General features: G+C 42.1%; 1 protein-coding gene across 1 annotated transcript in view; it reads right to left on the bottom strand.

Moving 5' to 3' along the window:
- Positions 1-21,956, bottom strand: part of PDGFC (platelet derived growth factor C) — a 184,246-nt gene extending 162,290 nt beyond the window's left edge. The window contains exon 1 of the mRNA XM_070415415.1: positions 20,550-21,956. Within this exon, the coding sequence (XP_070271516.1) occupies positions 20,550-20,664 (115 nt within the window). The 5' untranslated portion in view covers positions 20,665-21,956. The remainder of the gene's footprint in view (positions 1-20,549) is intronic.
- Between the last annotated feature and the right edge of the window lie 1,221 nt (positions 21,957-23,177).

Genomic DNA, 23,177 nt, shown 5'->3' with positions numbered 1-23,177 from the left:
TTGTATTGTCTTAAAACTACTGAGAAACATGGGCATAAACGTGTGTAATCTGGGCATTGTACTTATGTAAATAGCAGAGGGTATGGTTTTAATTTGGTTGTGACACCATAAATACTGGCATATTGAACATGCGCTGACTGCCATGAATTTTGAACTCTCTGTCCCCAGGGTCTGCTCCTGTTTTGTTCACATGCCAGAACTAAGGACTACTTGCCCATAATTTCATATGATCAGAGCTGAGCAAATCAACTTATTTCCAAGAGAAAAAAAAAATTATTTGAGTGATTTTTGAAACAATGACTTTTTCAAGGTTTTTGTCTTCCATAAATGATAAATCACAGTTGTCAATCTTAAAACCTCAAAGCAAAAAAAAAGAGAGAGAAAACAACCTAAAATAAAGAACATATCTTATGTTAATCAGAAAGAAGGGGGAAATAATGAAAAACAATTGAAAATGGCCTTTTGATAGCCATGCTCTTCTTATAATACATTGATTTCAATAAATGTTATCGAAAAGTTCCCTGCTTAAGAATAATGTTCCTGGAAATGATAGCTTTCTTTTCTTGGTGAGGAAATAGCATTCTAAGCAGTCATCATTATAATTTTGCCAATAAGGTTCTTTGTACATTCATTTTACTCAGTCTAAGCAGAAAGATTAAGAGGCCCTCCCGTGTATCCCCTTTTAGTTCCTCAAAATGAAGCCAGACGCTAGTTGCACCCCTCAGTTGTGAAATAAGGCATATGACTTCTTAGAGCCCATCTCTGATGACCTATGAGGACAAATGCCGACACCACAACAAAAGTGGCTGTGGTAGGTCTAAGTGGGCTGTTTTCACTTCACTTAAAAAATCTATCATCCCTTGGGGCACTAAGCTAAAGCCTATTCAACATTTTACTCTCTGACACTTGAAACTTATGAGAAGTAAGACACATGTATAATTAAAATTTAAGGTAGAAAGGACTAAATTCTGCACTATTTGGGGAGTTTACACAAAGTAGACATCCCAGACTGAGAGGAACAGGAAGGCTTTATGGAGCGGGCACTAATCGGACTGGGCCTTAAACACATGGCTTTGAAAATGCAGAGTGAAGGAAAGATAATGGTTGCCCTTCCTTTCTCCCCACAGGCAGCAACTGGTCCCTGTATTCATCATCTGGTATCAGAACTGTTGCAAATGCTTTCAAACTGGCATCCCTGCCTTAGGCTTCTCTGTCCTTTATAATCATCCTCATGTACCTTAGTTTTTGGCATGCAAAAAGCAAATCAAAACAAAATAATAAAAAATCCAAATTGAATCATTCAATGGATATTTACTGATCTATTACAGGCATAAAAATATGAAAATGGAGGAAAATCCCCTAACCAGTAGGTCATTACCATTACAGAAGACATATAGCCTTCTCCCTCAGACCTAAACACACTCCTTAGTATGTCAGACAGTGTCCCTCCTAATGGATGCATATTTTTTTCAATCTTATTTCTCTCCAAACAGAGCTGATTTTTCATAGACTTTGTGCTCTCTCACAAGTCCATGCCTTCTGCTTAGAACTCTCTCTTTTTTAGTGAATTCTCCTTATCTTTCAAGATATAACTTAAATACTAGCCAGATGAGAAGCCTGCCATGACCTGGAAATGGAACATCTTTGGGTTCCTTTGGTATTCTATGTGGATCTCCAGTGTATCACAAGCCATTGTCAACATCAAGTACTGGAAGAATTGTATTTTGATTATCTCGTTTCAGGATGTGACATGGCATTTAAAACACAAGGTACTGGATGTTTACTGGCTTAAAGTGACTTCTTGGTTAAAAGAGTTGCAAGAGCAAAAGTATGAAGTCATCTCTAGGGTGAGCAGAGATTAGCTTTGCGCAATCTTTTTTATTAGAAAGACTACAGTGAGATCACAGCAGACCTGGAGGACACCAGGGCAGCCCCTTTTTACTGAAAGTGCGGTCCTCGATCCAGCAGCAGCAGCAGCAGCAGCACCTGAGAACCTGCTGTAATGCAAATTCTCTGGTACCTCCAAGGACCTACAAAACCTGAATCGGCATTTTAATAAGATCCCCAAGTGGCCTGCATGTATATTGAAGCTTGAGAAACAGTGATCCAGGCTTGAAGGATGTCAACAGAAACTCTACTCTAGGAAGATTATCTGGCATCCATCTCCTATATATGATAGATTGGAGGTGGGAGGACATGAGAAAAGCTTAATGTAGAAAAAAGAATAAGAACACTTTTGCCTCAGTGTAGGTACCAGTACCTGGGTCAGGGTAATGACAGTGAGACTGCAGAAATTACCAATATAAATATACTTACTTAGAAATAGAAATGTGATATTCATTCATCAGTTTGCCCATAATTATGTGCTTCTTTAATCATTTTATTATACATCTTAAATTTTTTTGTAAAGGAATAATATTTAAACAGGACCAAAACTATTAGTTTTAAGTTGCATACTCAAACTTGGAGGTCTGAAACGAAGCCTGGCTATGAGAAATATGGAGTCCTCTAAATTTATATGTAGTTGGACGCTAGAATGAGGCTGAGGTACAAACAAGATAGGTATCGGGCCCTGGCAGCATGGCTCAGTTGTTGGAGCATTGACCCATACACCAGAAGGTTCAATTCCAGGTAAGGGTGCATATCTGTGTTGCAGGTTCAATCCCCAGTAGGGGCACATAGGGAGGCAGCCTATCAATGTTTCTCGCTCTTCTCTCCTCTCTCTCTCTCTCTCTCTCTCTAAAAATTGACTTAAAATAATATATCCTCGGTGAGGATTAAAAAATAAATAAAAGACGGGTGCCAGGACAGCAAAGCAGGCAGTGAAAGGCTGCTCCATGAATGCTGAATCTCTCAGAGACATCAAAGTTACTTCCTGCCCACTCCACCCCACCTCCTTTCCCAGACAGGCTCCCACTCAGAAGCAGGTTTGGGGAGGGAGTGAAGATATCCCCAGCTGTCACAGTTGTAGTTTTAGTTATTCCAAAATACTGTGCAATTATTTCTAAATCATAAGAGTGTTTTTTAGTTTGTTTGTTTAATTTATCTTTATTGCTGAGAGTATTACAGATATTCTCCATTACCCCCCATTATCCCCTCAACACAGTACCCACCCCACCACACTCCAGGTTTCTCCCACACTATTTTCTATGTTCATGGGCTTTGCATAAATGCATATAAATTCTTTGGTTAATCTCTTCCCACCTCCCATAATTCCTTCCCTCTGAGACCCACCAGTCTGTGCCATCCTTCCATGCCTCTGGACCTATTTTGTTTGTCAGTTTATTTTGTTCATTAGATTCCACATATAAGTGAGATCATGTGATACTTGTCTTTCTCTGACTGGCTTATTTCACTTAGCATAATACTTTCTAGGTCCCTCTATGCTGTCTCAAAAGGTAACAGATCCTTCTTTTTTACAGCTGCATAATATTCCACTGTATAAATGTACCACCACTTTTTTATCCATTCATCTCCTGCTGGGCACTTAGGCTGTTTCCAAATCTTAGCTACTGTAAATAGTGCTGCCATGAACTTAGGGGTGTAGATATTATTTCTGACTGGTGTTTCAGAATTCTTAGATATATTCCTAGAAGTAGGATCACTGGGTCCAATAGCAGTTCAATTTTTAATTTTTTGAGGAAACTCCATACTGTTTTCTATAGTGGCTGCACCAGACTGCATTCCCACCACCACTATAGTAGGGTTCCCTTTTCTCCACATCTTCGTCAGTACTCGTTTGTTGATTTATTGATGGTAGCCATTCTGGCAGGTGTGAGGTGATACCTCATTGTTGTTTTAATTTGCCTTTCTCTGATTAGTGACTTTGACATCTTTTTCATATGTCTCTTGGCCATCTGTATGTCCTCTTTGGAGAAGTGTCTATTTAGATCCTTTGCCCATTTTTTAAATTGGATTGTTTGTCTTCCTTTGGTTGAGTTGTCTGAGTTCTTTATATATTTTGGAAATTAACTCCCTAGCTAATATATCATTGACAAATATGTTCTCCCATACAGTGCATTTTGAGAATGGTTTATTTTGTTGTGCAGAAGCTTTGTAGTTTGATGTAGTTCCATTTTTTTCTTTGTTTACTTTGCCCTAGATGTATCTGTGAAAATTCTGCTATGTGAGATGTCTAAGATTTTGCTGCCAATATTTTCTTCTAATGTTTTTATAGTTTCACAACTTATAATTAAATCTTTTATCCATTTTAAGTTTTTTTTGTGCATAGTATAAGTTGATGGTCTAGTTTTATTTATTTATTTTTTTGCCTGTATCTGTCCAGTTTTCTAAGCACCATTTTTTGAAGAGACTGTCTTTGCTCCAGTATGCTCTTGCCTCCTTTGTCAAATATTGATTGAGTGTAATGGTTTAGGTTGATTTCTAGGTTCTCTGTTCTGTTCCATTGATCTATATGCCTGTTCTTATGCCAGTACCATGTCATTTTTATTACTATCACCATATATTATAACTTAATATCCAGTATTGTGACCACTCTACTTTGTTCTTTCTCAAGTTTCTGAAGCTACTAGGGGTCTTTTTTGGTTCCATATAAATTTTTTGATTATTTGTTCTAGATCTGTGGAATATGCCATTGATATTTTAATGGGGATTGTGTTGAATCTATAGATTGCTATGGGTAGTATGGATATTTTAATGATGCCAATTCTTTTTTTAATATTCTTTATTGTTTAAAGTATTACATATGTCTCATTTTTCCCTCATTGACCTCTCCCCAGCCACTCCACCCTCCAGCACATGCCCTCACCCCCCCTACTGTCAGTGTCCATTGGTTATGCTTATATGCATGCATACAAGTCCTTTGGTTGATCTCTTACCTCCCTCCCTCCCACCCCCTGAATTCTGTATCTCTTGACTGAGTTGAAAAACCATGTTCTGCCAAAAAAATATTCATCCTGGAATAGGGAAAGATTTTCCCACTGCTCTGTAAAATTCAGGAGCAACAAAAGTATAAGTAGTATTTTGATGAAGGACCAAAGGTCATGGTTTTTCAACATATCAGTTCCATGTACACGTTGCCAATAATGATAGGAAGGATTTCCCACGATAGGAGCACACATATCACCTACTCTGCAAACCTACACAGGACACAGCCCTCTTTGGAGAGTGTATAAAATGCATAACAAGGTGTATTCTCTTCTTGAACAAACAATTGCTATAACCCGAACCCACCTCCAACACTTTTCTATGTGGCTTTAATGGAGGCTAAGAACAAATAACAACAAAACAAAAACAAAACAAACGCTGTGTCGTGCTTGCAACAGATGCTAGAGCTCCACAGCAGAGAACTCAGAAGCTTGCAGTGGTTTTCCCCCACCTCTTCTGATTTTTAAGGCCATCAGCACAACAAAGATAAAGGACATGTAAATGGTCATTTCCCATCTCCTAAAATCCACTCCACCCTGCCCTGGATTCTGAATGTACACATGTTGCTCATCTTTCCAGGCCCCTCTCCTCTAACAACTTTCCTAAGCCTTTTCTAATGGCTCTGCTGTAACTAATCTTGCCTTTCTTTGAATTCTCACCAAACAACGCATTTTATTCCATATTATAGCTAGCTTCATGTCATATGTCCCCTTTTCGCTATCAACTGCACACTGGAAAGCAGCCACTAAGTCTAAATCAACTTTGTGTCTTCTACATGCATCATAGTTTCAGGCAGGTACTAGTATCATTTAGTGGTATACACCTCAGTTTGGAGCATTTTTATTAGATAGCATACAACCATGCAGAGCTCTGTGCTCTATAAAAGAGGTGAGTGGGCAACTAAGCAAAAAGATGTGAATTGTTTTCAATATCGCATAGAATCCAATTTAAAGGCAAATCTTAGGCTTTCCATAGACATAAGGCCATGTAGCCTGAAGTTGCTCATTAAAGAAAAGGAAATAGCAAGTCACACATTACACAGGAACTATAATATCCACCATTGTCCGTTGTTTTGTAGGCCCGTGGAGCTGGAGCAGTTATTTCCGCTGCCAAACTTCCAGCAGTAACACTTAAAAGTTGCCAGTATGGTATGATGCCATCAGTTTTTAAAACTTAGAAAGGCTCATTGATTTTTACTGGTTTCTTACACAATCCACTTCCTTTAAGACCAAGCGAGCCAACCCTGATTGAGAGAAATTACAGAATGAATAAATGTTATGGTATCAACATAGAAATTATTTCGTTTCCTTTCCTCACTTCAATTTCCAAATTTATTTTTGGCTTCCATTGCCAGCAGTCATCACCCCCAATGCTCAGTGCCACACATTCTTATAGTCCCACCCACCCTCCTCCCCTTCCTTGGAACATTCTGATACACCATCATACCAATTTCAGAGGAGGCAAACTAATATCCTCATGCAATAAAACAGCTTTCTAAAGCAAGACAACCTGGAACAAGAATCCTTACCACATCTCAAGTAAGACAAATGAATGTCACAATAGATTGGTTAAAATAGCAGTTTTATTCCAAGACTGGCAGAGTTACAGTGACTGCAAATTGTAACTGTTGTTGGATTTCTACTTTACATGGTTGTAGTTATGAGTCTACCCTTATGAGCCAGAACAATTATTTTACAATTAGTTTAGACATGTCTGAGCCCAGAAGGAATATTTCTATTTCGATCATTACATTTCCCTTGAACAGAAACCAGTGCTACCCAAAACCAGGTCAATTCAGCTCTTCACATGTGGGTTTCTAACCATTGTCCAAAGTTGAACAAACATAAATGCAAATGCTCAAACATTTAATTATGTTTTCAAACTGCAGTATAAAAGAGCAATAATGGGTTTTCATGCACTAAACAAACACAAACAAACAAACAAACAAACAAAAGACAGGCTAGTAACTTCATTGTCAAGAAAGAACATGATCACAATCCTTTAAAACGTAATGCACACCCCTGAGTTTGGACTGCAGATCTATCACTTACACATCTAGTAAATGACCCAATTTGTTTACATGGCTCTGTACCTTTTTATGGCCTTTCTATAAAGAAGTTATTACATCCATTCCCTTTATTTTGTTTAAGAGTGTTTGAATGAGCCCCAGAACCACAAGCCCATTAAACAAGCTCTCCTCAGATGGACATGGTCTCATATAACTCACCACTGCCGGGGAAATTTTCAAAACAATGTTTGTAATTTGGAAACACCACACATTCCCACACACCAAAAGTATTTCCTGAGCTTTATGCAGTTTTACATTTGGGGGAGATATGTTAAATAAGTTCTATGTTTTCCATTTTTCCAAGTAAAAGTGTGGCCTTTGCACTTCTTCCAGAAGATTTGCACTTCTGAGTGTTTTGTTATGGTAGGTTGACCATTCAGAAATGACTGCAAACAAAGATCACAAGGCAATGTGAAATCCAGACATCCTAATTGATTTCCTAGGATGTAAATGTTAGTTCTAAGAGGAAACCATTTGAAAGCAGTTAGTTTAATGGGGTGCCCAACTGATGCCTATTAAAAGTTATCGGTACAGATTAAGGATAAATTTTCTACATTGAAGAAAAAGCGTTTTAAAATAAGCATACGGAATACTTCATTTCTAATTTTACATTCTTAACCATGCCTATAAACTTCAAGCCTGCTAGTATTCTCAAGAAAACAAAGGTTACAACCACTTCTTCAAGGGTTAGCATTTATCAATGAAACAGCTGGACTCTCTCAACATCCAATATCTTCGCCGGATTTTGACCTGAGAGCCACCTGCTATTTTTAGATTATTGATTTTTCTAGAAACAGACAATTTGTGATACAAAGTAAAGATACGGTTTTGCCCATGCATACTACATATCTATAACATAGAACACTGCATGTGAAACTGCAGAAACACCAGTGTGCCATGAGGTCTAGTCTCTTGTATTCTAGAGACAATTCATTTTCATACTAGTACAGGCCTCCAAAACTGAAATATATATTTGTTTATAAATAAAAATAAAGCCAATAGCAACATACCTACTTATTTAATAAGAAGCAACCCCCAATACCTTTATTATCTGCCCCACAAACATATTTCCAGTGGAAGAGATCTGTTTCTTGTACAACCCATCTCTGGCTCTAGGGGTGCAGAACTATGCTTTCCAGACTAGCACCATACAACTCTTCTTGTGGTTTTTATAGTGCTCACATATCTGTCCTTAGAATGGATGGAATTATTATTTGTGGGGAGAGGTCCTTGTCGCCACCTGTTGCTAGTGGGAGTGGATTTATGCGATATTCTGAGAAAAATGATTTTCTGAGACTTGCACAGAAGAATGAGTGATTTTTACTTGAGTGAAATTAAATCCTTGGGTTTCCAAGGTCTCATTTCCCCTTGGTCCCGCCAAGGAAGAAGTGTAGCTGTAGCTTCAATAGGACTAGAGTCAGAGTCAGTGTCCAGAGTTTTTGTTCTTTGTTGGGACAATACAATTCAGCATCAGGCTAGCTTAGCTTGTGTTCCCTGCTGCAGTCCGTCAGTGAATTGTACATGGGGCCCGCAGGGCCATGTGGCTATGGAGGAAACACGGGCGAATGCGAGGAAGCAGAAATGAGAGGCCTATGAGCCAAGAGGAACAAGAGGGTGAATTCCTTTTGGGAGGTTATGTGTTCCCAGATTTTCGTGAGCTTGCAGTGGCCACGGCCTTGCTGGCCAATGATCTCTGTTCCCAGCTGTAACTAACAGGCACCTGCCCTAGTCACCCCAACTTCATGTGCATGCATCTATTTGCCTTTTGTTAGACCTTCGCCCCCAGTGTTTTACAGGGAATGGGCCCATGGTTCCTTGGGGAGTTTGAAACTGCAGCTTCCTGGTGAAGCTGCCCAAATGACATCCCTATCATCTATCATGTCTGGCCTTCCCTTTGCTCCTTTACTATCATTGATAACTAGCTAATTACAACAGTGTCAGGATGATAGCAAATCACACTCTAGTAACAAAAAGTCTTTAGTATATTTCCATAGAACACGCTGAAAACTCTAGATGTTATTTCCTGTGTTCTTAAACAATTTGCACCCTACCTGTCACCATGCCTCGGGTTGAAAGAATGATAAATCAGAAACGAACCCTACAGGTTCCCCTTTTGCCAAGCCCAGTTAGAAGTTTCTAGTAGGCAACTGAATCTTTCTTCCCACTTGTTCACAATTTAATCACATTTTAAACAAATGTTCCTTCTTAGTACTTTGCTTTTAAACATTGCCTGCTGCCATAAAAAAAATAAATTATAATGCTTTAATGATTCGCAATTTGCACTTCTAATCACCTCAAACTATGAATGCCTGCAGCACTATGGAAAACAGGCTGTGATGTATTCCTCAGTGGAAAAAAAGATAAAGATAAAGAATATGACTCTTTAAAAGACAGATGTCCTTATAAATACCCGACAAAAATAACTGCCAACAACAACGTGAGATAAGTACCACAGAAGTCCAACTTCTGTTGTTCAGGGTTTCTGATGGCTGTGGTGACACCAAAGGCAGGTGCATGGGCCAGCTGGGCATGTTGAAGTACAGAAGCCTATCTCCATCTTGCAAATAATGAAAACCTTAAAATAGTATTCTCTCATGAACAGGGCTTTCCTAGAATGCAAAGCATATAGATTAAAAAAAAAGGCAGGACAGCTAGATAACACAGCCACCAAGAGAATCCATTCCTTTCCAATCCTCAAACACCACAAAATATTTCTAGCCTTTGTATATACCAGGGACCAGAATGAACCTCACTAGAACAATGATGCAGTTACTCCAGGTAGAGGAATGAATTTTCCACGAAACTTTAAATCCTTTCCCTTAAAAGTGTTAAGGCTCTTTTCTTTGCTTCTTGCAATGTAATAGCTTCATTACACTAATTCAGTGCGCTGGAAACTGCCTCCCTTTTATCACAACCTCCTGATCCCTCAGCCAGGCTCATTCTGCATGCCATCCATTTTGTGAATGAAGTGTGAAAATAGCTCTTTGTTTACATAAAGAAGGCAATAGAGAGTAGTGTGGACACAGGCTGAGCTGATTTGAGTGTAACTGAGGCTCTGCAGCCTGCCCTTCTCACCAGTTCAGAACATCCAAACATGCCTAATGACTGGGAGAAAATTCCAACACTACGCAGTTCACCACACACACCAAAGCAGAGCTCTGCTATTACATGCCTGCTTAGAAAATCACCAGAAACCAAGGGGTTTGACTAAATCTGAAACATGAAGGCAACATTTCCTTTTATTCTGTTAGTGAACAACAAATTCTGCAGGAAGCACTGGGGCCTTTGAATACATACACCCAGGACACCTTTTAACATTTTTCCTGCCTCTTTCTACTCATGCTTAACACTAGGCTCTTCTTGTCTCTCACTCATGATGTGCCTTAGCCGGCCTCTGTTCTTTCGCAGGCTGTTCCTTCTGTCTAGAATGCTTCCCTCTTTTTCTCTCTCAGACCCACTTCAAAATAAGTCACTTCCTCTGTGGGAACTTTACTCCTTGCCCTTCTTTTCCAGGTAGAATCAACCGTTTAGTCAATCAGTAGAGGATTTTAGAATTGAGCTAAAGCAACTGTGTTCCCATGGCTCTTGGAGCACAGAACTAATAGACCATGAGATGAAAAACACAGGCTCTGCCATTCCTCTTGGACAGAACTTCTCAAGGGCAGGGACGGAATCGCGTTCTTCGTGGCCTCAGTACCTGGGGCAGAGCTCAGCCAAGAGCAGATGCTCGTAAATATTTGCTGAATAAAAAAACAATGTTCTAATAAAACATTAGACCGTTTAACTCACGGAGGAAGAGGCACGTGGCTCCGAGTCCTGGCTTGGAGTCAGACCTAAGTCCAAACGTTTAGCAGCTGCGGGACCTTGGCTAAGCTACTGAGCCGGCGAAGCCTTGCTGTTTCTCCTCATACCTCATGGTGAGGTTATAAAGATAAACTGTATACTGTCTGCAAACACTGAGCACCTGACAGGCACTCCTGGGGAGTCACTATTTTAAGCATTATAAAACCAGAGGCAAAAAAAGAAAAACAAAAAAAACACAGAGGCTCACTAAGAACTCGTTTAGACCCATTCAACATGCCCACCCACCCCCACCCCCCACCCCTCCCCCACCCCCCCCACCAAAGAATGCATCCAAAGCCTGCCTTTTTTGTGTCCTTCCTGGGAGTTCTTACTGATTTCTTATCAGTACACAGTGTACATAACAGTAATGCAAAGCTATATCCTTGTACTTACCATTAATTGGCCTTGTGCGGCTTGGGGGTGTTGGTTTCCCTCAAGAAAACAGACGTCCACTTTGTCTCTGTGCCTCCCCCTCCCCCGCCAAAACCCAGCATCAACCCAATACACCTTATTTGATTGAGAAATGGCTCAGGCACTATTCAATGGGGAAAAGGTCAAGTATGAAAAAAAACATACTTTGAAAATAAAAGTAGAGCTAAGTCTAGCACCAAGAGAGCAGAATTACCAAAGCCATCCTGGCAAAGATGGTTCGGTTTAGAAACCAGGCCAATGTCCAGGGAGGAAGCTGCTCGGTCACCAGGGCACTGGAAATCACCACTTGAAGATGGCATGTGAGGTCTCATGTGAAGTCAGATCATTGATCAAATTGGCTAAACTCAATTAAAAGGTACGCTCAGGAAATAAAAAAACAAAATGAGATAATGAGACCAAAATATATCACTCTTAACAAATTGGCTGTAATGAAAGATATAATTAATTTTAACTCCTCTTTAGAATGTTTAACTCCTTGGCCCTCAATTTTAGGGACGTTACAAACAAAAATTTCAAAAAGGTAAATTAATCCTGTTCCAGGCAATCTATTCAAGGCCACAGCTATGAATTTCTTTCCTGATGCTTTTGACTTCAAAGTGAAATCTGAACCTCTGTATCGATTATCCTATACAATGTGGTGTAAATAAAAATTAAGGTTGCTCATGAAATCCATTGCAAAGACTAACAGGCCGTGCTTTCCAGGCTATGCTTCTTATTCACTCCTATGGTACTTTCAGCACTGAGATATCCTGCTAAATCAAATGTTCAAAATTATCTTTTTAAAAACCCTCCCTTATGGAGCCATGTGTTCCAATGCAACCATCTCCTTTATCATCACCAATTAACCAAACAAAATATTAAAATAAACATCATTCATCCATGAACCTGGTACACCTACTTAAAATAATGTCCTATCATGTAATAGTAACAATTCCAAAGGTAGTATTTCAAGTAGTTTGCCAAATTTGTCCTATTTCCACCCTAAAAGAAGTATTATACTATACATTAAATTATCTGTTCCATTTAATTAATCTGATTATTTTGAGATTGTATTCTTTAGTGATCTTGTAAAGAATGTTTCTGAATCAAGGGAGTCTCACCTCCTTTCACAACCTGCAAAGCATGCAACCCCCTAAAACAGTGGTTCTCAACCTTCCTAATGCCGCAACCCTTTAATACAGTTCCTCATGTTGTGGTGACCCCCAACCATAAAATTATTTCCATTGCTACTTCATAACTGTAATTTTGCTACTGTTATGAATTATAATATAAATATCTGATATGCAGGATGTATTTTCATTGTTACAAATTGAACATAATTAAAGCATAGTGATTATTCACAAAAACAATATGTAATTACGTGTTTTCTGATGGTCTTAGGTGACCCCTGTGAAAGGGTCGTTCGACCCCCAAAGGGGTCGCGACCCACAGGTTGAGAACCGCTGCCCTAAAATAATCAAGAAATGCTTTTATATGAAGCATTGTAATTTTAAAACTAGAATTCTATTTGCCTAACTGGTTCTCACATAAGGAACACTATATCACCACGTTAGAAGTTTAACACTGTTGTATTCAACAGTGACCTTGACAATGTCACTTCAGCCCTCTAAGCTTCACTTTACACATCAGTGAGGATAGGTTCCTGAGGAACCTTCCAGTCCTAACATTCCACTCACCATGCTCACTGCTCATTTCTGGCCTATGCAAGTTATCAGTGAGCCATAAGCAAAAGATGGAAGAAAGCACACAGATTTTGGAGGCATGGCAGTCATTCAAAATTCATCATTCTTAAGAGTCCGTGGTCCATATCATAACCTTATTTTCAGAAAATATAGAGGTACAGTCAGCAATGACACTTTTAAGAGAGTAACTAGCACCAGTTCTAGGAAATCTCCCCACTTACTTGGTATATACTCACCTAGAAACATGGTACATAGTTGATCCTTGAACAATGCAGAGTGGTTAGGGGTACCGATCCCCCATAGTAAAAAAATCCAAGCATAATTTTGACTCCCCCAAAACTTAACTACAGTTGGCCTTTTGCATCTTTGAATTCAAAAAACAGTATTTTCAATCCATGGTTGGCAATCTGCTATTGTGAATGGGAAAATACAGTTTCTATCCGTGGTTGGTTGAATCTGCAGATGCCAAAACCTGTGATATGAAAGACCTATTGTATTTATTTTTAAAGCCCCTGTATAAGTGACCAGGTAGGTTAAACCCATGTTGTTTAAAAGTCAGCAGAATTTACTAGTAATAAGGGGGTAAAGTAGTACTCTGATTTGCATATCTTCTCACAAACAATAAATAAACAATTTTATCTTCCTATAAAAAAAGTAGAACAATGTAGAAGTTCCAAGACCAAAAAGAAATCTTCTGCCCTAACTGGTTTGGCTCAGTGGATAGAACATTGGTCTGCGAACTGAAGGGTCCCAGGTTCAATTCCGATCAAGGGCATGGACCCTGGTTGTGGGCACATGCCCAGTAGGGGGTGTGCAGGAGGCAGCTGATCAATGTTTCTCTCTCATCAATGTTTCTAACTCTCTATCCTCTCCCTTCTTCTCTGTAAAAAATCAATAAAAAATATATTTAAAAAAAATAGTCAAAGATGGCCTGCCATTCTAGTCAACATCATAGTCTTGCTCTAATATGGCACTACATCCAGAACCATTCAGTAAATATTTATTGGGTGCATACTATATTCATGCCTGTTCTGGGTTCTGGAGCTCTCACAGAGAGCAAAAGTCGGACTAGGTGCACGCCCTCAGGGAAGTTACATTCTGTGAGGTTGGTGGTTGAGGTGGGTTCACAATTAATTAACTAACTAACAACAAGAATATCAAGGAATGATAAGTGCTGTGTAGTTCAGTAACCTTAATGTAATAGTGAGAGCTGGCTAATTTAGGCCAAATGGCAGAAAAAAAATCTCTCTGAAAAGGTGATTCATCGAATCTAGATGATAGGAAGGCATTACCCATGCAAAAGCAGCTGATCTGTGTTGCCTGGGGAAGCAGGAACAACCAACTAAGGGTTGCAATCCTATGCCATGTGTGCCATATCCCCCATCCCCACCTCACATACCAGGCCCCAAACCTTGAGGACCTAGAACCAAAGCAGCTACAAGAAAGAGACTTGAAAGAGATCATACCTATCCTTACTCCATGCCCTTCCAGCTCTGGGCTGGGCTTGAGCTGCCAAGCAGAGAGAAGAGATAGGAGTTTGAAATCCAATGTGAACTATTATCTGGAGCTAAAAGTGTCAAATGCTTAACAATCAGTATGGCAGGCATATTGACTGATCAGGAAGAAAGCCAGCAGGGTTGGAGTAGTGCCCTAGAGGTTCTGAACTGTGCCAGGCATTGACTCTGTAGTTTCTGGTTCATAGATGGTCCATTTGTCCTGGAAGAGTAGCCCGGGCTCCTGCCCAACCCACTGGGAATATTTCACTATTTTAACAATCTGTAAGGTAGTTGTTAGGTTTGATCAAATAATTGAATCAATACCCCTCCCCTGGGAACTGACCTTTAGGCCACTTCACAACGGACATTCCCTTTAGCTTAGACCAGGTTTCACTTGTTAAAACCATTATCTCTCCCCTCTGGACTTTCCCAGAATCCAGACCCGCCCAGATACTTCCCCGCCAGAAAAGCCTGCCTAGAGTTCTTTAAAATCGCTGACTCCCTATCCCTGGGGGCTGGTGCCATTTTGGGGCTCAGCCCATCTGGGTTTCCAGATGACCTGATAAATGTATAATCCCTCACCACTTTTGGCCTGGTGCATTACTCCTTCAGCTACCCTAACAGTAGTAATGGTGCATTCCAACTGAAAATCAACCAGTAGAGGTGTCCTTAGGCAACAAGAAAGAGAAATTTGAAAAAAATCGCAGTTGGAGGCAGTGGTGAATAAATGATACAAAGAGATTGCTTAATAAATGAGTTCCATAGAAATTATATCATTCTATAGAGATATTCTAGCTACATATATTGCTTCCAAATAAAACAATCAGAAACACCAAAATTAGACTAAGTAAAGGAAGTGACTTTCATTATGACTGTCACCATTTGGGTTGATACAAATAGAAACCTACGATGAAATTTTTATCAGTCTTAAAAACATTTGCGGGAGCTAGGGTATGAGAATGTGGATCTTATGAATCCCCTATAGGTCTGGTGCATGGATTTGTGCACCGGTGGGATCCCTTGGCCTGGCTGTGGGGATCGGGCAGAAACCAGCTCTCTGACATCCTCCGAGGGGTCTGGATTGGGAGAGGGTGCAGGCTAGGCTGAGGGACCCCACCAGTGCACGATCAGGGCTGGGGAGGTATCACAGGAGGGCTCCAGGGTGTGTCTGGCCCATCTGACTGAGTCCCGATCAGCTAGACACCAGCAGCAAGCTAACCTACTGGTTGGAGCATCTACCCCCTGGTGGTTAGTACACATGATAGCGACTGGTTGTACGGTCAGAGGGACAATTAGCATATTACACTTTTATATATATATAAATTGGTTAATTATAATTTCTTTAACACAAAAAACATTATCATTAGAATCCTGTTTCTACAAAAACTGGGCATATTTGTAAATAAAACAGAATTTGAGCAGAACAAAGGGAGAAAAAACATGAAGTGGAAGAGAAGATAAAGAAGATATGTAAGAAATAAGTTTCATGAAGGATGACATGAGAACAGACAAAGCTAAGACTTGGGTGCGTGAGCCAGAGCTCTACAAAATAGCCCCTTTGGGGAAAGTTTAGTATGGAACCCTAGAGTCTGTTTACAACTATTTAACAAGTCACAGTCTAGTCCTTGAAGCTTCTTCCAGACCCTAGTACTTTCTGATTACCTTTTAGAGGTAAATACAGAGTATATCAAGTTCAATGTAAAAGATAACCGTTGCTAGGGGAGAAAAGTTACCATAAAATAGAACGGGACTTTTTTGTCACCTATGGTGAAAAGAAATGTTCATCATTACATAATGCCACTTCATTTCTTCAACTTCCTCAACTATCTCAAACCGAACAGAGAACCAGGAGGAAGTTGCTTTTTTTTTTTTTTTTTTGGAAAAGTAAAATAAAAACCTCTAACAACCAAAATAAATGTCACAAAGGTCACACATTGCAACTTATAGATTAACTGGCAGGAAAGTCCCTTTAGGCCTTCGTCAGAGCCTATTCGCTCTTAGACGCTGTTCTAGGAATCGTGATCATCTGTTTTTCAGTAAAATAGAGCTTTGAAGCTGCCACCTAAAAAGGGGGTGGGGAGTGGGCACAATTTTGTTAGATACAGAGACATAGGCAGCAGGAGAAGGAGAGAGCTGGCACGGGGGAAAAAGAGACAGAAAAGCCATAAACACAAGATACACATTCTCAAAAAGGCATTAGGATGCATTACTCGGGGAACATTTGTCATTTGAAGTAAATGGCCTATAGGCAGGCCACAAAGGCCTTAAGGAAAAGAGCAAACACCATAAGTAAGGCGGATAAGGACAACCTTAACTAGCACAGGGATATGCCAAATCTTCACTCAAAATGGTTATAGAAAATGAGAGCACTAATTAGCATGTTTCGGGTCAATGGAATTAAAATCACTCACCAATAGTGCACAGTAGATAAGGCCTTACTCCATCAAGAACTTTGTGATAGAGTCTATTTGGACTACACACAATGGATAAAGTGAGCCTTGTTTCATTTTGGTTTTTGATGTATGTGATTCTTTCTGCTATAACTCAGAATGCCACCCCAGAACTTACTCATTTCATGGCAGGCATTCTCCTCTACAATGAGTGCACACAGATAATAGTAATTTTTCCCGTGGTCATACAGAACGTATAGACCAGAAACCCTACGTAAGTCAGTGTTTTTATCTTTTTTCTCCTTCTTTAAGCTAAATCTGGAGACTATTGGTTTATATGTGAGACTTCGGGATTGTAAGTAAGGTTAAGCATGAATGACACAAAGACAACTTACAATATCAGAGGATAAAGTGGCAGGAATTGCAATACAGTATTACATTAAAACCCAGGAAAGTAATAACAGTAAACAACACTGATCCCTCAAAACTAATTTGGAAACCCCTCCACATGTTCCGGTCTAATTCCAAATATCTAATATTGGCTATAGCAATCAATTTACATTTATAACACATTTTTTGTTCTCCTTTTTTTTTTTTTAATATATTTTATTGATTTTTTACAGAGAGGAAGGGAGAGGGATAGAGAGTTAGAAACATCGATGAGAGAGAAACATTGATCAGCTGCCTCCTGCACATCCCCTACTGGGGATGTGCCCGCAACCCAGGTACATGCCCTTGACCGGAATCGAACCCAGGACCCTTCAGTCCGCAGGCCGACGCTCTATCCACTGAGCCAAACCGGTTTCGGCTGTTCTCCTTTTTTTATTATTAGTTTCAGGTGGACAGCGTAGTGGTTAGACAATCACAAACTTTGCACAGTGTTCCCCCTGATATTTCCAGTACCCACCTGGCACCATACATAGTTATTACAATCTTATTGATTACATTTCCTATGTCGTACTTTACATTCCCATGACTATTTTGTAACTACCAACCTGTACTTTTCAATCTCTTCACCTTTGTCACCCAGTGCCCCAACTCTTCCTCCCTTCTAACAACCATCAGTCTGTTCTCTGTATCTACGAGTCTCTTTCTGTACTCTGTGTTCGTTTATATTGTATAACACCTCTTGAGATACCAAGTTAATATTGAAACTGAGCAGGCCTGGGGATTTGATTGAGTCAACATCATTTAAGACTTTGGAATGCTCCAGAGAAGAGAATATCGTTGGGGCGGAGTCCTTGAAAGCAGGAATGTACTACAATCACAACAGGTCAATATGGACATCTCATAGTTAGCATTAGGAGACCTTCCACAAAATGGTGCCATGCACCATCAGGGCTAAAATCATTTTTCTATGTGACACCCTCAGGTGGATTTGTATTTACAGATTTAGACAATAATCTAAATTGAGAAGAGCAATAATACTTCAATAAAAAATCAATCATAATACAATCTGAGGGCAAAAAAAAATACACACATGAGGAAATGAAAAATTTGAAAGCCACACACACACACCAAAAAAGAGGTTCTAGCAAATGTGTTCACATTCCAAGGGGGATCTTCTTTAGCACCAACCTGTTATCTTCAAATCTTGGAACCTTGAGGGATAAAAAATCAACCTGAGCATGTGCAGGAAAATAGCTCTATATTGCCCCCTAGTGTTTGGCTGTCCCACTTCTCTTTAGGCTAAAGACTACAAGGTGAGTAGTTCCTCTACTTCTAGTTACTTCCTGCTGCCAGCCTCCTAAGAGCTAAACATAGCCCAATCCTGTGCCCACAGATTAGGAAACAACCAGGCCATTTTTAGCACCATGCATCTTAGGAATGGCAATGGCCCAGCCTCTGATGGCAACAGAATGTGTGTGGCCTGGCTTAATGAACTCACCTCTCCCAAGGGTGTGAACCTACTCCATAAAGTGGCCAATGACCCCTTGAGAACTCTGGGGCCTATTACAAAGTGATCGTGGAATGCGGGTCACAAGAAATGATGACATGGAAAGGACAATGAGAGGCACAAGTCACAAAGGGAATCAGGAAGATGACAGATGCCAGACAGGCTTGATAAGGCAGAGCAGTAGGAGAAATGATATGGGAAAGGAACAATAAAAAAGAGAAGTCAGAAGACAGGAATGTTGGGCATTGTCATTCTGGAGACGCTTGTCTAGTAAGAAGCAGCATGTTGACCTGGACATTTATTTTACATGAGAAAGAACAAAGGTTGGTCTGATCTGTTTCCTGCCAGGGTACAGCTGGTGCTGGGGCTCCTTTGATCACTTTCTCCCAGTCCTCTGCAGCTCCTGTGATTAGAGATAGATCCCTTGGCTGCCCTTTGATCAGCAGCTCAAGCAGCCTGCAGGTGCCATGTGCCATCACATGAGCAAGTTGTAAGAAGCAACCACATGAACAACGGCTGATAAATGTGATCCCACAGATTGCCGCACATACAACAAACACAAACAATGTGTACACAGGTCCCGGGAATCCTTATTTAATTGACCTGTGTACCCTAGGACTTCCTGTGACTTCTTAAAGATGAACACTTTAGAGAGTTTAAATGCAGACTTGAAACTTGGAAACACCCCACCACATAGAGAAAAAGTTGCTGTGACTTAAACATACAGTACACACCATTCTGCTTCCCTAGGTAGGCTGTCTGTGTTCCTTTCGCCTGGTTAACGAAGTGACAGCCTTCCTGCATTCGGAATGAATGACATACAAAGCATTCAACACATGCACATTTCTTTTCAAATAGCATCAAGAGCCACCACTTGTAAACAGGGTGTTTAATATTCTAATTTTAGACAGCCTACATTAACATTGCGGTTTCATGTGTAGTATAAGATTTCTATTTACAAAGCATTCTCAAAAATGACTTCATAATGGTAGATCAAGAGAAAAAGAGTTTAGAAATTGAATGATGTAAATCATATGGGGTTCAGAGGCTAAGCAAATTACACACCCCGACGCTGCCCTTGGCCTTATGAAAGGAGCCTTTCTCCAGCTCTATGCAATCCCAGCCCAAGGGAACTCCCTGCATCTGAGAGTTTTCTAAACATTTCAGGTACACTTGAAAGCTGAAAGTAATTCTCATTTCCTATGCAGGATTAGGTCGTTTCCCGCACACACAAAATAGCAGCCATTCACCAGCACGTATAAATACACACCGCAGGCAAGGTATACACAAAGGCACATTTTTAAAAATAGAGCACAAGAGAAATGCACTTTTTTTAATTCACTCTAAAAGTGTCCACTCGGCCTCTTGACCTCTGTGTTTCCTGTCTACTTACTGATTAATTGATGCCTTTCCACTTAAAAGTGCTTCCATTAATGCAGCGGATACGTTTCCTGAAACAGCCCCTCCCGAATAAAATTTAAAAATCTGAATAAAGTCAAGCATGCCAAGACTCATTCATTGTACATTCGTGTTTAGAGGCACTTCTTGAACTTATAACTGGCAACGAGAGGTCCTGCAATGTGCGTTTGAACTGACGTTCAAGTTCGCTCGCAGAAGGTCCTCTCTCGCTGGGGCGACAGTGGCACTGCGGTTGCCCTATGAGAGCCTGGTGGCAGCTCCCAACGTTGCAAACTTGCACGTCCCCTCCAAAAGCCCATGGCCCGGGACGCGGCGCGCATCTGCCCGGGGACACAGCCTCGGAGCCCGGGGTACATCACACGGCGACGCGCAATGGCCAACGTAACACACACACAGCGAGAGACGAGGAGGGGGAGCGCGGGGGGCGAGACTCACCGTTCTGCTCCTTGGTGCTGGACAACTGGAATTTACTACTCGGGTTGGACTCAGCCTGCGTCCCGGGCTGGCCGGCCAGGGCGGATGTCAGCAGGAGAAGCCTGAAGAGGAGCATTTGGCTGACTGGGGCGAGAGCTCACTCCCGGCGGGCACTTGGGAAGCAGCGACTCCAGAGCCTCTCTCACCGCCGCCAGGGGAAGGCTGCGCTGGGGTGGACGCTCCGAGCCTGCTCTGGCAGCAGAGAATCGCAGGGTAGTTTCCACATAATCCCATCCAAAACTTTTTCCTAGAGCCCTCTTCTGTGTCTCCAGTTTTTTTGTTTTTTTTTTTGAAAAGGATCAAAGCAAAACCTGGACCTGAACCAGTTTCCCAAGGTTTAAACAAATCCTGAGCTGTGCCGAAGTGGTGGGGGTGGGGGTGAAGGCGAGGGAGGAAAGAGGGGGGTGGGGACGCGGGGGAGCCGGGGGAGCGCCGAGAAGTCCCCAGCGAGTGGCTGGGAGCACCTGTCAGTGTGGGGGACCGGACCGTGGCCAACACTCAAGGGTCGCGCGGAGCCGGCCTCGAAGCCAAGTTGGCGGCGAGCACTTTTCGGATCAATCACAAAGCTGCCAATAGATGCGGCTCTCCGGGCGCCCCGCTCCCCCGCCCCACCCCCACCCCCGAAGGGGGAGGGGGAAGAAACTAGGCGAGGGCGCCGCGGCGGGTCCCTGGGGCCGAGCAGCCGCAGAGGGGGCTCCGGCCGAGGCCGCCCTGGGAGCGGGCGGAGGGAGGCCGCGGGGCGCCCGCTCCTCTGCCCGGCGCGCAGCCTGCGCCCGGTCCCGACCGCCGCCGCACGGATCCCGGCACCTGGTTGGAGTTTTCCGCGATCAAAGTTCACCTTGTTTGGGGTGCGTCCCCCGCTCCTCCAAGCCCGAGGAAAGTCGGCAGCTCGGGGTCACCGCGGGGCTCCGGTCGTTCCTGGTGCGCTGCCCCCGCGCAGCGGGCTCCCTGCAAACCTCGGGGCGCGGAGCGGCGTCTCGGCACGGGGTAGAGAGAGCAGGCCGGGCGGGCCGAGGCTCCAGTTTGTCCCCTCCCCTTCTCTACCTTCCCCCTGCCGGCGGAGACGGGAGGAGGGGGCCGTGGGCCAAGCCCGGGCGGAGTGCGCAGCCGGCGCGGGGAGGCTGAGTCGCTCACCGGCTGGCTGCCCGAGGGGAAGGACGGGGGTCGCCGCCTACCGGAGGGGCACCCCCGGGTCGCGTCGTCTCGCACTGGCTAGGACCGCCAAGTGGCCGTCCAACAGGTGCTGGCACAGTCAGGGGGGTCCTGCTGGGCTCCCCCAGACAGGACCCGCAGGGCCGGGAAAGGAATGCAGGCAGTCTCCTGGCTTCCTTTCCACAGGGCGCCCTTAACCCCAAAGAAAGAGCCAGATGGGTGGTGAAGGGTGCTACAAAAGCAAGCAGAAGTGAGGAAGAACTTTCTGCAGCGCTCTCTCTCTGCCCCCGCCCCCTGTGGCCAGGATTCGTCATTAAATTCCAAGGGGATCCCCATTCCCAAAGGGCTTGGCCAGACTTTCTGGGCCAAAGGAAGAACGGTAATTGGAATTCAAAGATTTCCCTCTAGTGTCCAGCTCTCTGTAGTAAGGTGGATAAAGCAAAAGTAAAGACAGACAGCCAAAATAACAACAACATTCATCCATTTAACAGATACTGTATTTATTGAATGCCTGCTGTATCACTCTTCTAGGAGCTGGGACTGTGGTAGTGAAAACAGAAAGTCTCTGTCCTCGAAAGCTTGCATTCTAGTTGGGCTGCATTAAATGGACATCAAGCAAATCAGAAATATCACCCAACCTCTGGTTAAGTCAAAGCAAACAATTCTCCCAGGAACGGGTGCCAGAAGGGATCAGAAGGAAGCATATAGCCTTAAGGTATATGCTGATCTAGGAGTGGAGTCTTCAAGGACTCTTTCTTAAGGAGTTGCCCTTCCTGACCTTGCAAGGTCATCTACTAAGTATTGAGGAGAGCTACCCTGAAAAGGGACCCAGGGATGCTGGGCCAAGGACCTACTCTTGCTCCCCCAAACCAGGAGCTTTCTCAGTCTTGCTGAAAATGCCAAACCTGCTTCCTGTATGTGGACACCCACTGAGACCAACCCAACCTGACCTCTCTGCTGGTAACATCCTAGACCTCTTCTCTTGTTCTCTTCTTAGAACTCTGCTAAGCTCAGCTCCAATTTGAAACCTTTATTCATCTATTGCACTCACTCATTCTGATTTTTTTTTTTTTTTACCACTTCTATCTTGACAGAGCACAGGATCCCAAGGCAAATATATAAGGCCCAGTCTTTGACTTTAAACAACTTCAGTTTAAAGGACACAGCTATTTTATCCACTTTTGCAGCTCCTCGACATGAATTGTGAATCCATATTTGCACAATAAATATGTTCCAAAAATATTTTGTAGATTTGTGAGCAAGAGCGGAAATGTTTCTAATTTTAACCGCATAATTTGACTTGTTATATAAAAGACATGCTTCATGAATGCGTTTTAATCTACCGTCGTGTGCAGCTTAACAACCGGGATGCATTCTGAGAAATGAGTCACTAGGTGATTTCATCATTGTGTGAACATCATGGAGTGCAATAAGCAA

Source organism: Myotis yumanensis, unplaced genomic scaffold (assembly GCF_028538775.1).
Source record: "Myotis yumanensis isolate MYYU_CA2020_CCGP unplaced genomic scaffold, mMyoYum1.0.hap1 SCAF_5, whole genome shotgun sequence".
In the NCBI taxonomy this organism is placed as follows: Eukaryota; Metazoa; Chordata; class Mammalia; order Chiroptera; family Vespertilionidae; genus Myotis; species Myotis yumanensis.
This window is presented reverse-complemented; position numbering and strand designations above follow the sequence as displayed.